Consider the following 16,967-nt stretch of genomic DNA (forward strand, 5'->3'; position numbering starts at 1 on the left):
TAATGGGTGTTCTGTTGGAAAAGTTTCACTGGGGAAGTCTTCCCCATACAAAAATATCAAAATTTAGAAAACGTAATGACATCTTAAACTTTATTTCATACATCATCTTACAGTATTGTCTAATGAGTTTATAAGAGTGGTTGTTAATAACACAGGGAAATGCAAGTTTTTCACTCAGTCCTTTTTGTCTTATTTGCTCTCTAGATTTGAAAAAAATGTCATCTGAGAACCACAAAACTAAATTGTTGAGGCCCACAGTTTAAAAAATCCAGCTACAAACTTATAATCTGTAGGCAACTTCTAAAATTGCAGATCAGGTATAAAATTTCCGAACCATCAATTCAGTAACGGAAAAGAAAGTGGCTGCCTTAGTCTGTTTTATCGTTGAACACATCGCCACAAATCGCCGGCATACTGATACCGGTGCAGCATCCTAATGCAGGAATACGGCACTGTCATAATTTCCCTTGTTGATTCCCCTCTCACGGCCATATTTCCTTCGCCTACTTGAAAGTTGATGCACTCTCTGGATGACTGCCAAAAGAGTCTGCATGCTTTTTTTGTGAGGCACAGCGAGAATTCTGATTCACCGTTAATCGTAGCTGGCTCTTGCTCTAATTCAATGATAATGAAGCATTATCAGTATATCTTTCGTGAAGTGTAATTGGTCGCTTTAATCCGACATAGTACTTTATTTGTTTTCTAGAATTATTGTTAAATGTATGTTATTAACAAATTTTATATATCGTGAAGTCAAATACAAGATTGCCCAAAAGTCAACAGCATGTCCGATCCAGTTGTGTCTCTTTTTGCATCCTAGCTTTTCGAACTGAGATGCTAAAATCAAGCATACTGGAATATACCAGTCAATTTGTAGTTAAACTTCATGTCTGTTAAATTTTCCATTGAGATTTGTCCCCCCGTACAGACCCTCTGCTAATAATACTCCCACTTTCATGTTAACCGATCATGATGCACATCACTTGTTTTATTTGCCCAGATGGTCCTGATATTTCGCTTAATTATAACAGTGCAGCATCAAACGATATCCAAATTTTTCTCACCCTCTGTTTTTGCTTAGTTGCCAGGTTACCAAATAAGCATTCGGAAGCATGTGTCCCATACAATATGTTCATCAAACACTTCCGCTGTGTTTTATAATGATATATAAGCAGCAATATGTCTTTTCTATTTACCTATTTACTGTCATGGTTTGCTTTATTTATTTGCAACCATGGAAACTGCGTGTTAGTTATAGTTATACGTGTTTGTTCTATTACCTGGACTTACATGTAATTTAGTGTTAAACAACTTGAAAGACTCAATTTGAAGTCAAAGCACGATTGCGTACGCGTCCACTGTGTTAACTTTCTAACTGTCTAAATTACATGTAGACATTTAACTTGAGCAAGGTGACAGAATTACTGGTTGTGTGTAAGAAAATCCCTATAGTATATACCTTATGCTCTACCAATTTGACATAATTTTTTTCAGCAGAAATCTTGCTGCTAGCTCATAAAATTGTGCCATGACGGTAATTAGTATTTACTATCTTTGACCTACTTGGTTTATTACCTTCCACGGTAATGTATGGCTGATGGCCAATTTCAGACATTTTTACAGCTACTTTTATGTCCTCTTTTAGTACGTTTTACAGCCTTTTATTTAACTGCATCTAGGACAGACCTTCTTATGTTACAAACAAAGTAGTTCGTGTAATCTTCTGATCGCTATTTTGATTCTACTCAGGCTTTTCTTACCGTGTATATTTTTCAGTAACTAGGAAAGGAACCTATTTGTTACTTAGGAATGTAAATGTTGTGATGTTTTTATGGTTTTATTGGTCTGTGTGATCTCCAGTTTTTATTACAGTTTATTTTTCTGTGACCATAGTAACTGGTTTTATTACTTGTTGATTGTTGATAGAAATGAGATGAAGGTAACAATAATATTTTGTGACCCTTGTATGTAGGGAATAAGTTTTTAGATTTTTTTTCTTTATTTTCTGTATAAGTAGTGACTTTCTGCAGTTAACCAAGGAGCTTTGTGATGAAAGCTTCTTGAGCCAACTGTATAATGCTAGCTGATTCAGAAATGAAATGCAGGTTGACTTTTAGTGCTACTTGACTGACTGTGCATTAATGTAAGTATGGCTAGCAGACTGATCTACAAATGTAGACATAATGGCAAGGGAACACTCTTGAAAGCTCTATTCTAGAGGCTCTTAAACTTTTAAGAGGGTTCTCTTGCTTGTCTGAGTTTCTGTCAAAGTGCTAAAAATAACCCCATATCTCTATTAGCTTCAACAGCCATACTCTGGTCAGTCCTTGATAAGTTTTTAAATTAGCCCTGTTGGCAGCCACTCAGTACTTTGAGCTTTTAAAGTGCACCGAAGTAGCCATGATGCTACCAATGAAAGTATTGGTTACAGGGATAGACATCAGGAGAAGATCATGCTTTAATACTACACCGTCGTTAAAAGGTAGAAACGAGCTATCAACTATCAACTTCAAAGCCTAGATTATCCCACCACATATCTAACACAACAGTAAATTGAGATAGGGTTCTGCAGTTTAAATACTACATTTGTGTACATGCCAAAAAAAACCCTGGCCGCGTGCCTTAGACCGATACAGAATATCTGACTTTCCTTTCTGTACAGTGTGCTGATGTTACTTTAATGACTGTTACTAGCAGAAAACCAGGCCAAGCTCTATACTATAGGAAATGATTTGTTGCTGTGTCAGTTGCTGCAGTCCCCTGTTGTTTGAACACTATGTGGGTTAATGGATATGTGGTATAGGGCCTGGGAAAAAAAGTGTTGTGTTTCTCGTTCTCCGACTGACCCTAGAAAAACTTTCTGATCCTAGCCTTTATTTCCAGTGGAAAGGCCTAAAATTTTTTATCAGACATCTAAATTTCAAACCCTCTGAACTGTTACTTCACTCATATTCACAAGCAATCAAATAAAACTCTGGCTAGAAGCATGTCGGCAGAACGTAAGTTCTGCCTACGCGAAACTATGAATTTTCACTGTTTTCGATGGAAGTTTGGTCAATGTTACACCAGAATTTTTCCTATTGCAGAGGATATGTTTTCAGATAAGATATTTGGAAACTACAGACGGTTTATTTACCTTATATGCGCAAATACGACCTTATATCAGACGTTCTACTGAAGTGCTATGCACAAAACATTATGGGTTTCATGCAGGTGCAGTACGTTCTGCCGACGTGCTTTGGTTAAATGTGTTGAAATATTAATATTCATTTCTCCATGGAGTTAATGTGGGTTAGTCCCACTGTACCTGTGATAATGACTAAGGATGATCCTGTGTTCAGCCCACAGGAAACTGATGAAATAGGTGTTTACACATGTCATTATGTAGGATCAACCTGTCCGAGTTTTAAACAGATCAATTAGTTTAGGTGTCTGTCTGAATCATCAACCTTCTTGCTGCAGAGATAGCCTCCATCTACCTTAAAAGCTTTAAATTTCCTTCTGAACACAATCCTCAAGTTTTTAAAATTAACATTCTCTGCCATCTTTTGGCATACATGTACATGTAGTCATACCTCTGTTGAATTACCTACTACCTGTACTATTAGCCTTCATCTACCTTTAATGCTTTCCTTCTGAATACAATCCTCAAGCTTTCAAAATAAACGTTCGCTGCTTTTTGGCATAATCAAACGTCTGTTGTATAACCTACTATTTTACTCAATACCAATTGGCTTTGCATTGAGCAACACTGTTGAAAAAAATACATGAACATGACCTTATATGACACGTTCTGCTGAAGTGCTATGCACAATGCATTACGGATTTTGCGTAGGCGCTTTATATACGTTTCACCTACATACTGACATATATCAGGGTCATATAAGGCCTCTTCAGCTTGCTACAGTCTGCATAGATTTCTTTGAGATGTCACACACAACACACAGTACATTTCTCGTGTACCACATGTAGTATATGAATCAGTCTTTCTGCACTGGCATGTAAGATTTGTCGCAGTCGTACATTACATGAGTTCAGCTGCCATGGTAGACACCACAGCACATCCATCCTGTTCTTATCATAGCTTTCCTCCTGTGAATGTCTGAACATGAACACTGAAAGGTCCGAGAGTTCATCTCTAAAGCTGAGAGCGTATCCCATCATAAAACAAAGAAATGGTTTGGAGGTTGAGGACATTGCTTGTCCTTAACCTTCCTCCTTACTGTACATAGCCAATGGAAGAAGTATTGCCAAATGAATGAAACTCGATTGGTGACAGGGATAGATAGCAGGAGCTTTCGCTACGCAGTCATCAAAAGGTAGAAACAAGCTGATGCAGCTATCAACTTCAAAAGCCTTAGGCCTATCCCACCACATACATGTATCTACATGTTGTAACTCAGCAGTAAATTGAGATAGGGTTTGGAGGTTGGGGACATTGGCTGTCCTTAACCTTCCTCCATACTATATGGCTCATTTATATACCTCAGTAGCCTGGGTACCATCCCCAGTAGTATATTCGCAAACTCTATAACTGGGTCTGGACTTGCACACATATGTAGCGTCTGGAGTCTAAATATTCGTTCAGATTTTGAACGAGCGCGCTGATTGGTCCTAATCGTCTAAGCCCTTTTTGGGGTGTGTACATATTAGGTAAGGGCCGTTCGGACACGTTAGCGTCCGTTCGAACGTCCGAACGGCTACGTTAAGATAGATCCTTGTTCTTATCTTATTTTCATCAACATGTCCCGGACGGCGAACCGAACGCTAAAGCGCACATGATATAGCCGTAGTCAGTCTTTCCGCGATCGATCATCAACAGGGCTGACGCACAAGCCGCTCAGCTCTTGTGGAGGTTGATGTTGACCTCGCAATCACGTCCGTTTTGGACGATTTAGACGGAATATCGTCGCTCAAAAATGAGCAAAAAGATGCATTGAACAATTTCAAAATAGAACGCACCGAGAAAAGGAACACTCGCGCGAAGATCTGTGTTTACAAAACAACAAACATCACTTGAATAAATACAGGCGCGCCATTGGCCGTCGCCTCTGAGGCTCAGCCAATCAAATGAAGCCCCGCTGCTCGGGCTAGCTCATTACGTGACGTCATGACCAATCGTTTTATATGTGTGCAAGTCCAGACCCAGTTATAGAGTTTGCGAATATACTACTGGGGATGGTACCCAGGCTAATACCTCAGGGCATTGATGATATAATTCGATATGGGTGTTCCAGCCTGTGTGATATTAACCATAATTTCGTATGCAGGTTTTAGCTATTTTTTTGTGATTCCACATGTAGCTTGTTTGAGGGCTATGTCAAATAGTAGTAGTACAAGACATAATAAAAATGACATGTAATTATGATGAAAATGTGATAAGAAATGGCAGTGAATGAATGACTGATTGAATGAATGAATGAAAGAATGAATGAATGAATGGATGGATGGATGGATGGATGAATGAATGAATGAATGAATGAATGAATGAACCTTGTTTCAGGGTTATTTCAAGTAAAAAATGACATTAATAATGATGAAAATGTGTTCAGAAATTGCAGTAAATGTAGTATACCAGACAGCTTTTTCTCATCCAGAATATTTTTGGTTTTGCCAACCCGAAATTGATAAAATTAATAAACCTTGTTTCCCTCTGTGTGTGTTTTCCCAGGTATCATGTACACAGCAAGTGCAATTGGTCCGGCGCTGGGGTTCCTGCTGGGCGCTCTGTGCATCAGTTACTACGTGGACATCAACTGGCTGGATTTCACCAACGTAGAGATGACGCAGAAAGATCCCAGATGGGTGGGAGCATGGTGAGTTATGATTGGTCCTTAGGAATGAAAGAAGCAAGCTGATTGGTCATAAGGAGAGTGAAAGAAGCAAGCCGATTGGTTTTAATGCAATGAAAGAAGTTCTCTGATTGGTAACATCTTTTTGGAGATGATGCAGAAAGACCCCAGATGGGTGGGGGCATGGTGAGTTCTGATTGGTCCTGAGGAGAGTGAAAGAAGCAAGCTGATTGGTTGTTAGGAGAGTGAATGAAGCAAGCTGATTGGTTGAGATGCAATGAAGAGAAGTGTTCTCATTGGTAACTGACTAGTAAGATACAGTATTGCATCAACTTGGCTGGAAGGATAAATGCTCCAACAAGTAGTGTGTTAAACTTTGGTTGGCTATTGTGACATGTGTGGTAAGTTGTTTTTAGTGCTGTACTAACCTGCATGTGTCTATGTTGTACAGGTGGGCAGCATTCCTCCTATGTGCCTTGTTCCTGGTGCTATGTGCCCTGTACTAACCTGTATGTGTGTATGTATGTGCCCTGTACTAACCTGTATGTGTGTATGTATGTGCCCTGTACTAACCTGTATGTGTGTATGTATGTGCCCTGTACTAACCTGTATGTGTGTATGTATGTGCCCTGTACTAACCTGTATATGTCTGTATTGTACAGGTGGGCAGGATTCCTCCTATGTGCCTTGTTCCTGGTGCTCTGTGCCCTGCCCATCCTGGCCTTCCCTGCCACGCTGCCCAAGGTTCTGCGGATGGAAAAGACGTACCACCTGACAGCCGAGGGCACGGAGGAGGAGGGTGATGGCAGCACGCTGCAGGGAGAGGAGGGCATCACGCACATGAGCTTTGGCAAGAAACTTCGAGGTGAGACCTCATTCCTTTTTTTTTAAATTTCACTTTAGGCCACACCGACTTAATTTTATGGATGACATCCTCTGAAGAACCCCAAACTAGTGCGCGCGGGCGAATAAAAAAAACTCCGGCCAAAAATAAAAATGCTACTAAACCACAGGAATACAAAGCTGGTATTGTGAATTTGAGGCAGTACTTAGCCAAGTACACGACAAGCCGGCACATAATGGCTTTTTGTGGATTTTTTTAGTTTACGTATGTACTGAGTTCTTGAGTCGTGGAGCTCCAGTAGCCTGGGTGCCATCCTCCAGAGTTACCACCGGCTCCATATTGTCACTAACTACCATGGACTACCCAGGCCTAGAGCCAGGCCAGAGCCTCAGTAGACATTTTTTTTTACAACCGGCGAAAATCAATGCGCGCGCCTTACCTGTGTATCATATTGATTAGTTAATTGATTGATCAAATGGTTTATTGACTAGTTAATTGATTGACTAGTTAATTGGTTGGTTTATTGATGGTTATTGATGGTTATTCCCCAGACATCCCCCATGCAGTCCTGAGCCTGTGTACCAACGTGCCTTACATGTGCATCATATTGATTAGTTTACTCACTAGTTTATTGATTGATTGACTGGTTTATTGACTGGTTTAATGATTGGTTATTGATGATTGTTCCCCAGACATCCCCCATGCAGTCCTGAGCCTGTGTACCAACGTGCCTTACCTGTGTATCATGTTAACTAGGTAATTGATTGGTTTATTGACAGGTTAATTGATAAGTTATTGATGGTTGTTCCCCAGACATCCCCCATGCAGTCCTGAGCCTGTGTACCAACGTGCCTTACCTGTGTATCAGCCTGTGTGCCACCATGGAGCTCTCGGTCGTCACCGGCTTCATCACATTCGTACCCAAGTTCCTGGAGTCTCAGTTTGGAGTCTCCGCGTCGGAAGCCAACCTTCTCACTGGTAAATACTCAATATTTACTAATAGTCAAAAGTCATTTCTGCACCTGTATGTGGTGCATAGGGCTGCACCTATCTTCATTTCTGTAGCCCTTGGGCCACACAGTAGTGGTGTGTGTTCAACTCCCATACTCTTTCCCAAATGCAGAGTGCTAAGCAGAGAAGGCAGTATGTACCATTTGTAGAGTCTTAGATGTGATAACTGCTGCGGATCGAACCTATCGAATGCAACGCGAACACTCTAACCCCTTGGCCATTGGACCGGTTTAGAATATCATTTTATAGTAATTTTGCATGTATTTGTCAAATTGCATATAAAATGTTTGCCAACATGCAAATTTGTATATGCCATGTAATCCAGACTTTTTAGTTTGTATTTGCAGAAAGTATGTCTGAATTGTAGAACAAAATTTTTACATTCTGTAATATTGCAGAGCACTGAAAAAAGTATTTCTACAACTAATAAACCACATGTCCCCCCCCCCTCCCAGGAGTGGTGATCATCCCCAGTGCAGGCGGTGGCATTTTGCTGGGCGGTTACATCATGAACCGGCTGAAACTGGACCTGAAGGGCGCGGCGCAGTGGTCGCTGGTCAGCGCTGTCGTGTCGCTTATTTGCCTGGCCACGCTGTTCACCGTCGGCTGTCACACTATCAACATAGGGGGGCTCACCATTCCATACAGCGACAGGTCAGTAAAGTAAAAATTAGTGTAAAAGTAAAAGTGTAAAAGCTAAAGTTATCCTAGTGAGTATCTTAGTGGAGTGTCTTGCCACGCTGTTCACTGTGGGCTGTCACACTATCAACATAGGGGGGCTCACCATTCCATACAGCGACAGGTCAGTTTTTATTGTTATGTTTACGGAATGAAGACATAGTGCTTTTGCTACGTTTCCTCTTTTTCTTCTTTTCCAAACCAAAAAGGTCAATGACCTAAACCAGACTGTCTGTTACCATGGTAACTACATATACTGTTAGCTATAATTGAATGCCTAGACCTGTTTTCATTTTTTTTTTTCGCCCTGTCACTTCATATTTGTTGTGAAAAAATCTGAGAACCAACAAATTAAATTCGTGTGGCCTAATTTTGTGAATTATTTGGAGACACCTATGCTGAGGATACTTCCTCCTCTGTTACTGTGTATTTTCCTTGACCTTGTTAGAATGTCAAGTAGTGAGTAGAGTTGAAATTCAGAACAAGTAGACAAGCTTTAGATCTTAATACTTTGATTTTCACCATGAAACCCTGATGGGATTCAGTGTTCTGTCTTTGATTTAGGATCACACTTATTCATACCGGAAGATGAGCAGAATTGAATAGTGAATCATAACGCCATGAATATTATGTCTTCTGCATTTCTACAATAACTACAGGATTGTTTTAATTGGAAACCTAAAATCTGCCTTTTCCAGTCCTACTGCGAAATTAACTCTAAAATATTAGCCTCCACCAGGCCTTTCTACGGGAATACGGATTGTAGAATTCAGCAAAAAAGGAGAGTAAAATTTGCTAGAGGAGTCAGTCTGCAAAAGGTTGTTTCTTTCCCTGTGCAGCCAGTCAAACCCCAAGACAGCCAAACTCCCCTGGCAATTATTCTCCTATACATAGCCAGCGTAGTTAGTCCGGTAGAGACTTAACAAAACTAACTGGATGTACAGTACCACAGGCAGTGCAGCTCTGTATTATGGTAACTGATAAGAACGTATTGATTTTCATGTTTTTGACTGCACGGCTGCCATAACCCTGCCCATCAAACAACCAGAAGAATGGAGTTGAATATGTGGTTAGGGATTTGCCCATGAAATGTCAATATACATCAGGATAGTTTTAACTTTAACTATGTACAAAAGTCACTAGAATATTGACTTTGAAAAATCTGGTTTCCGAGCCCTAAAACTTCATTTTTTGATGGTTTTAAAATTTTTTGATGGTTTTAACTTAAACTATGTACGAAAGTCACTAGAATATTGACTTTGAAAAATCTGTTTTTCAAGCCCTAAAACTGCATTTTTTTCACCTTCGAAGTAAAGAAGTAAAGAGTTTACGACATATTATTGACATGTTAACCTTCTCCCTGCTACTTAACCCATAACAAATATAAATTTGGTGCCATGAGGCCACCACAACAGTTAGATGGGTAATCTAAAATGTATCTTGAAAACTTCAGTCTAAAATGTTACTTTACATGCACACTGTTATCAGAAATACGTCAATGCACAAATACATTTTCTACAATAATCCCTTCACATTATCCTGTCAGACGCTCCTATTTTCAAGTTCAGGTTCAAGACTAAATTACCTGTCAGTAAGGGATGAACTTGGATCAGGGATGTTGAGCCGCAAATCCAGCCATTCCGTCTAGGAGTGTACTGGGCCAATCCCAGGCCAATATACATGTAATGTCTCATGAGCCGGAGGACTTTTTGTATGTCAAAGTTAGAAAACCATATACTAGAGGTGACAAGGTATATCCCACCTTTAGTACTTTCATTCCAAGAAAGTTAGTATTCTATGCAACTTCAAGGCATCCAATGCAATTTTATGCTGAGGTCACATTTCCAAACTGGGGCCCGGCCGGGTAGTCATTTGGAACGAAAAAATATGGTATAAAACGCAACAAAGCACAGAAATGTTGAAAAATATGAACAATGGAACTATTTACGTATATTCTTGACGAAAATTTGTGATTTTTCGTTAATTGAAACAGCCCGGCCGGGCCCCGACTTGGAAATGTGACCCCAGCATTAGGGTGTCAAAACAAAAAATATGCAGGATGAGTAAATATTTCTGATTTTGAAATTAACTGCAATTTTTCGGATCATTTCATACATGTAACGTTACTTGAAGTGTTTGAAATAGCCCAGAAGCAAGTTATGTGAAGCACCTCAGAGTCCTTATTTTTCGGGTATCATCCACAAATAGCTAGAACCAGCCTACAATATAAAACATTAGCACCCGTAAAAATGACCCCACTGTTTTTGTAATAAAATGAAGACACTTAGATGCTTGAATGGACACCCTGGTGCCACATCAATTTTTATTTGGGAGCAAATCCAATCAACCCACTTTTCCTTAGTCTCGGAGTCTGTTGTTGGTCAGTTTATCAAATTAACAATATTTCTATAACATAATAATGGCTACCCCATCTCCTCCCCAGAGTCCCTTGGGACACAGATGTCTTCTTGTTCCCAGGAAGGTCATCTGCAGGCATAAAGGAAAAACCAGATATGAAGTGTGTATATACACAGACATGGGCGGACCGGCCCATTATTTTACCCCCCGTTTATGGGTGATGGTATCTCCCTTCGCCTCTAATTTTCTGACATAATTGGTGCCACCTGCTTTTAGCTTCGAGTGCTTAAATCTGATGCCTTAGGCCACACCAATTTAATTTCTTGGTTAACGGATTTTTCTAGAAAAATAATGGAGCGGGCGGGCGAAAAAAAATAAAATAAAAACAGGCCTAGGCATCCTATTATGGCCCAAAATGGTACGATAGGAGCCATGAAGTCAACACACCAGGCTGGTTCAAAATTTAAACAATGAATTTTGAACTTTTAATGATACCACTGCATTGAAAGATGGAATAACTGTAACAACTAGGAAGAAAAGGACTGTTTTCAACTGCTCAGGGCAAAATATGAGCATCTTGCAGTTGATTCCAAATTTTTATTTTTATTTGCAAATCAGAGAAAAATGAAGCGGCGAATCCGTTAACCAAGAAATTAAATTGGTGTGGCCTTATCTGTGGTTTTCAGAGGATTGAATTGTTTTTTTTCTGTGGTTTAACCTTTGTACGTCCTTTAGCTGATACAATTGGCATATCAGATTCTTTAGTCTTGGCTCTGGCTAGGTATTGTGGTTGTTAATTTCATTTCCTAATGGTTGCAGAGGGTGCGAAATGTGATAACTAAATGCTGTATGGAATGAGTCATACTGTCAGACTGTCCTAGGTAATATTCTTTAGTCACTAGGTAACTGCATGTATGGCTCAGAGCAAGCTGTGTTCTCTGAGTTGTGTCTGATCTGTAGTGTGCGATGGATCGGTGATGTGAAATTGTGTAACTGTAGATTGACAGTGAAGTCAAGTTGGAGGTCAAAATAGTCTCCTGTAGGCTGGCAGGAAGAAGCAGTGGAGTATGCAAAGAATCGGCGAGAAATTCCAAAATTCACAACTTTAAATACTTCACAGAGGTGTGAAGTCTTCCATTTCTTGTTAAACATTGTGTCATTTTTTTATTTAATATTCTTTATCTCTTGTTGTTTTTTCAGTCCCAACTTTGACCACCAGGCACCCAGTGAGTTCACAGCCAACTGTAACCTGCACTGTGACTGTGCCATCCACTCCTACTCCCCCGTCTGTGGCTCAGATGGTATCACCTACTTCAGCCCATGTCACGCAGGTTGCAGGAAGGTCACCAACTTCTTATGGGACGGGCAGACAACCAAATATGTGAGTAAACAGTTGTTTGTAAGCAGGTGTAAACATCTTTAAAGTTAAAACTTTAGATCCAGCACGATAAAGTTCTCTCATCTAGAGCTTTTGACTAGTCTTCCTCAGTAGACTGACCCAGTGAGGCTTGTCACATGGCTTCTCTGAAGTGTGACATCAACACTGGGTCAAAGGTATCTGGTAGGACCACCATTGCATAAGGATCATCTGGTCACTTTCTGATTATCCTTTAGATTATTATACCCATTTTGATTCAAACATTGAAAACCCTGCCTAAAGTGACTGTCTGTCTGCTGTGGCCATGTTCAAGTGGTAACTATAGAGTCACTGTATTCGTGTTGTTCTAAAACCATCTCTCTTAACTTAGTAAGAATCTTGACATTCAAGTACAAATGTAGGGTAGTCTTTATAATATGGTTCCTGCAGTTCCTTTGTGAATCACTAGGGGTCACTGCTGATTGGTAACATGCCTGCGTCCTTCCCCCACAGAACTACACGGACTGCAGCTGTGTAGCGGTCGTCTCCGTGGAGACCATCAACACCAAGAAGTACCGAATCGAGGAGCAGAAACTGAGATATGGGGGCCATGTCATCACTGGTAGGGCTCTTCTGCATTCCAAAACGTGCTCCATTCCAAAACATGCTTTGGATCCATGTTTGGATAATAGGAAATGACATTAAAATCTCAGAAAGAGAATATTCAAAACATTAAATCAGTACAGTATGCATCATTAAAATATATACAACTGTAAATCATATATAGGAATGATAGGAATACTACCAACACAGATGAACTTCCATGATAGTCATAGGAATGAATTTAATTATCATTGTAATGAATACGGAGATATTCGCCAGAGAGTTTTTTCGTGGAGTAGCGTCACTTGATAAAGAAATTTGTTTTTAGTCTCTCAGCTGTTCTACATTTTGGCAACAAAAGATAATTATGGTTATGTACGCTCTGTGTCCTACCAGTTTCTTCTTTCATGTCATTTAGGGAACGGGGCTTGCATCACAGTACATGATAACAACAACTTTTTTTTCCGTCTGACAGGGAAGTGTCACCGTGACTGCGGCACCCTGGCTCCGTTCCTGGTGTTCCTGTTCATCGTAACCTTCATCACCTGCTGTGCTCAAGTGCCTGCCATGATGGTCACCCTCAGGTGAGGACAACGGCTTGTTTACCGAAGGAAAGCATATTGTTTTTGCTCTGTTGTTTCCTCTTCTCCAAACACAAAAGGTCAATGACCTGAACCAGACAGTCTACCACCATGGTAACTGGTGTTGGGTTACATCATGTTGCAATTTCACAGCAGGAGGGATTTAGACATTTCTCACCATATATAACGCTTAATGTGTTTGAGTAAGAATTAACAGAGCAGACCATACATGTATGTGAAGGTAAACATTATGCATTTGTTTTGCAAATGTTACCTTTCTAGTCTGTTTGTTTTATTATCACCTGCTGTTCACAAATGCCAGAAAAAGTGATTTTAAGTTCTTAGTCTCTTGTCTAAGTCTAATCGTATCTTGACCACCTTTAACAAATGTACAAGTGTGTAAACATTTTTTGTCCACCATTCCCACATTCAGGTCAGTGAAGAAGGAGGAGCGACCTTTTGCCCTTGGCATCCAGTTTGTCCTCTTTCGAACGCTTGGTGAGTGGGCGTATACCATATATACTTGTACCATATACATATACATATACCATATACATATACCATATACTAGTACATGTACCAGTCCATATAATTCTACACGGTGTATTCCATATCACCTGAGGTACCAGCCTATTGAAGATTCTGAAAGATAGTTGTAGGCATCCTTCCATCTCAAAAGATGATGGTAGCAGTCTAGTGTTGTGGCTGTACACAGCATCTACGTAGTATGGCTAATATCTTTGCATGGCAGTTCTGGCCACAGCTGGGACACAAGAATGTTGAGATACCTTGTGAAAGATTATTCTGATATCACACCAGAAAATGTAATTGTCTAACTTTCTAACTAACGCATATCAATCAATAGTTAGTGCTTATAAACCTGCCTTTCTCCTGCAAGTCTCTAGCACTACTTACGAAAGTTAGTTGAAGGTACTTGAAACATCTGAAAGTTTCAAACTCATACTTTAGTATGTAACTGTTTTTTGGCATACTATCTTATTACCTGAATGTCTAACCTTCATTGACATTTTCTGTTCCCCCCAGCCTACATTCCCGCCCCGTTCTACTACGGCGCCTCTAATGATTGAGTTGGGACACAAGAAAATTGAGATATTTTGTAAAAAAAAGATAACACACCAGAAAGCTGAATTGTCTAACTTTCTTTTCCTTTCCCCACAGCCTACATTCCCACCCCAATCTACTACAGCGCTTAACCATTGTGACACACTTGGGACACAAGAAAGTTGAGAAACTTAGCGAAAATTGAATAATTGTCTAACTTTCTCTCCCTTTCCGCCAGCCTACATCCCCGCCCCGATCTACTACGGCGCGACGATTGACACGGCCTGTATCCTCTGGCAGCCGCTCTGCAACGGCGACAAAGGTGCGTGCTGGGAGTACGACGCCACACGGTTCCGATTCCTGTACTTCGGTCTTTCGGCGGGGTTAAAGGCCATGTCGGTTCTCTTCGTCTTCATGACCTGGATTTCCCTACGAAGGGCGGCCACGGAATATGTCGAGGACGCGGAAAACAGGAACGCTGATGCGAGCAACGCGTCGACGTTTAGCGAGGAAGGGGCGGTCGGGTACGACGAATCGTTGGACGAAACGAGAACAACGATTCTCAGCGAGGACGGCAACATTAGTTTCCAGTCTCCCCGATCTCTATGTCCACCGTTACAGAACGGTATGTTAGCGTATGAAAGTCATGTCTGATGGTAGGATATTTAGTAGAAAGCCTCCATAGCATGCCAAAAACTGGGGGTTTTGGGGGGGGGTTTCAGGGTCTTTGGGAGCTTTTATGTGCTATTTTCTGATTGCATATAGACAACATAGCCGGCCTGGTTGAACTGGGCTCATCAGAAAACAGCCGAAGACCACCAAACCCCCAGTTCTATAAGCCTGCTACAGAGGCTATTTAGTAGAAATGGTTGTAAAATATAACTGTGTATGAATGTTGGCTGTTCCTTTCTTCTGTGGACTCAAAGAGCCTGCTACATCCAGCCATGTATTATGTAAGTAACAAAGAGGACATTGCATGAAGACAATCTGTAACAAAAAGGTGAACTGTTTGCTGCCATTTTTGTATAGTCTAGCCACAGAAATTGAAAGAGCCAACATTTGGTACAAATCCCAATGTACAAAATGTACTTAATGCCACATGTACTCTTCACATGCTTATCTCACCTGACCACCCCTTTACTGAGATGGATTGTTCCTGTAGATACTGGTATCTACATGTACATGGACTGGCCCATCTCAGAACTGGGGGTGGCGTTAATATTTTGAAAGCACTCTGTACAGGAAGTTGCCATGACCAAAGAGAGCACATATGGATGATAATATATTTTAAAACTTTGATGACAAAAAGGATGTATAAATGAGAGCAAATGATAATGTACAAGTAGACAATGTCGGCAGGGTAGTAACCAATGTCTACATCTGCGCAGCGGACTTAAACAAAATCTCTTCAGGAAATGCTAAACTACTGCTGAAAATATCACAGGCTTTCTATCAAAGGAGGCCAAAATAATATAGAAAATGGTGTCAAAATGAAAACTTATTAATAAGAGCTTCGAATGAAAGCTCATCTGTGTTGGTGGAATCCATAGTTGTAGAGTTTAAACTTTGTGCCAACACAAGAAGGGAACTCACCATAAATTCACAGTTAATCTCGTCAACCTTCGTGAGATGCGCTCGCTGACTCTCTGGAAGCGTGATGACATCAGTAAGTGGTGAATGATGATGACATTGGCCAAAAATTTATGGTGAGTTCCTTCTTTGGTGTTGGAACAAAGCTTAAACTCTACAACTAACTTAAGAGCTTAATACTACATCTTGAAGGACACTGTAAGTTGTGTCTTGAGAAGTTTTGCAATGTTCCATCGTCTTGTGGCTTTCCGTCTTTAGAATGCCTTGTCATTGTTGTTGAGTCAGTGCCTCAGGAGCAGGTTTTCAACTACAGCAAAGTTAGACGATGTTCAGGTAGCTTTGCTCTGCCCTACAATATAATATAGCACCATGGTTTGTACATGCATGTCTGTGTAGAGCAAGCCGACAGTGATATAGGGATAGAGCAGCATGTTGGCAGAATGTACTGCGCTTGTCAGAATGTACTGCGCTTGTCAGAATGTACTGCGCTTGCGCAAAATCAGTAATGTATTGTGCATAGCACTTCGGCAGAACGTCTCATATAAGGGCATATATTAAGGTTAACATCCTGTCTGTAGTTTCCAAATGTTGTGTCGGAAGAGATGTTGTCTGCAACAGGCAAATTTCTGATGCAATGGTGACCAAAAATCCAACGAAAACCGTGAAAAATCTGGGTTTAGTGCAGGCGCAGTACGTTCTGCCAATGTGCTGGATATAGCTTGTTTTGTTTTAGCTCAGTGGTGTACCTTTGTGTATATATGCATAGTTTTTTCTTTGGTGCAATTTCAGAGAAAATGTTTGTCATTTGAAACCAATCAGTATCTTGCAAACTTGCCATGATTCTTGTGTATTGCCAGTTTTAGGGTTCTCTATATGGTAGTCATATATACTGTATAATTGTTCATTTGAGAACAATTTACCCACATTTTATCATTGCATTTTGTACTTTTCGGTGTTCCTTCTTGTATTCATGTGTGTTACAGTGTTAGGTAATCAAATTTCCATGTTTCTAAGTTGCATAGATGGCCAGTTATGCTATATTTAGATAGTAGTTAACCGTAAAATCAGTAGTTTAATAAGACATTGTTATC

The 16,967-nt window shown here is 40.3% G+C and overlaps 1 protein-coding gene across 2 annotated transcripts in view; it reads left to right on the top strand.

Moving 5' to 3' along the window:
• LOC109473007 (solute carrier organic anion transporter family member 5A1-like) overlaps window positions 1–16,318 on the top strand; it is a 40,185-nt gene extending 23,867 nt beyond the window's left edge. Inside the window, exons 2-11 of one of the 2 annotated variants that reach the window (XM_019772892.1) lie at window positions 5,672–5,816; window positions 6,455–6,657; window positions 7,450–7,614; window positions 8,103–8,301; window positions 10,769–10,843; window positions 11,884–12,064; window positions 12,554–12,662; window positions 13,119–13,227; window positions 13,658–13,722; window positions 14,525–16,318. In XM_019772892.1, coding sequence (XP_019628451.1) covers window positions 5,672–5,816; window positions 6,455–6,657; window positions 7,450–7,614; window positions 8,103–8,301; window positions 10,769–10,843; window positions 11,884–12,064; window positions 12,554–12,662; window positions 13,119–13,227; window positions 13,658–13,722; window positions 14,525–14,940 — 1,667 coding nt within the window. In that variant the 3' untranslated portion in view covers window positions 14,941–16,318. The remainder of the gene's footprint in view (window positions 1–5,671; window positions 5,817–6,454; window positions 6,658–7,449; window positions 7,615–8,102; window positions 8,302–10,768; window positions 10,844–11,883; window positions 12,065–12,553; window positions 12,663–13,118; window positions 13,228–13,657; window positions 13,723–14,524) is intronic. The other variant, XM_019772893.1, reaches the window with a different exon arrangement.
• Window positions 16,319–16,967: the final 649 nt, after the last annotated feature.

The sequence above is a fragment of the Branchiostoma belcheri genome, unplaced genomic scaffold (genome assembly GCF_001625305.1).
Source record: "Branchiostoma belcheri isolate BF01 breed outbred unplaced genomic scaffold, Haploidv18h27 scaffold29, whole genome shotgun sequence".
Taxonomy (NCBI): domain Eukaryota; kingdom Metazoa; phylum Chordata; class Leptocardii; order Amphioxiformes; family Branchiostomatidae; genus Branchiostoma; species Branchiostoma belcheri.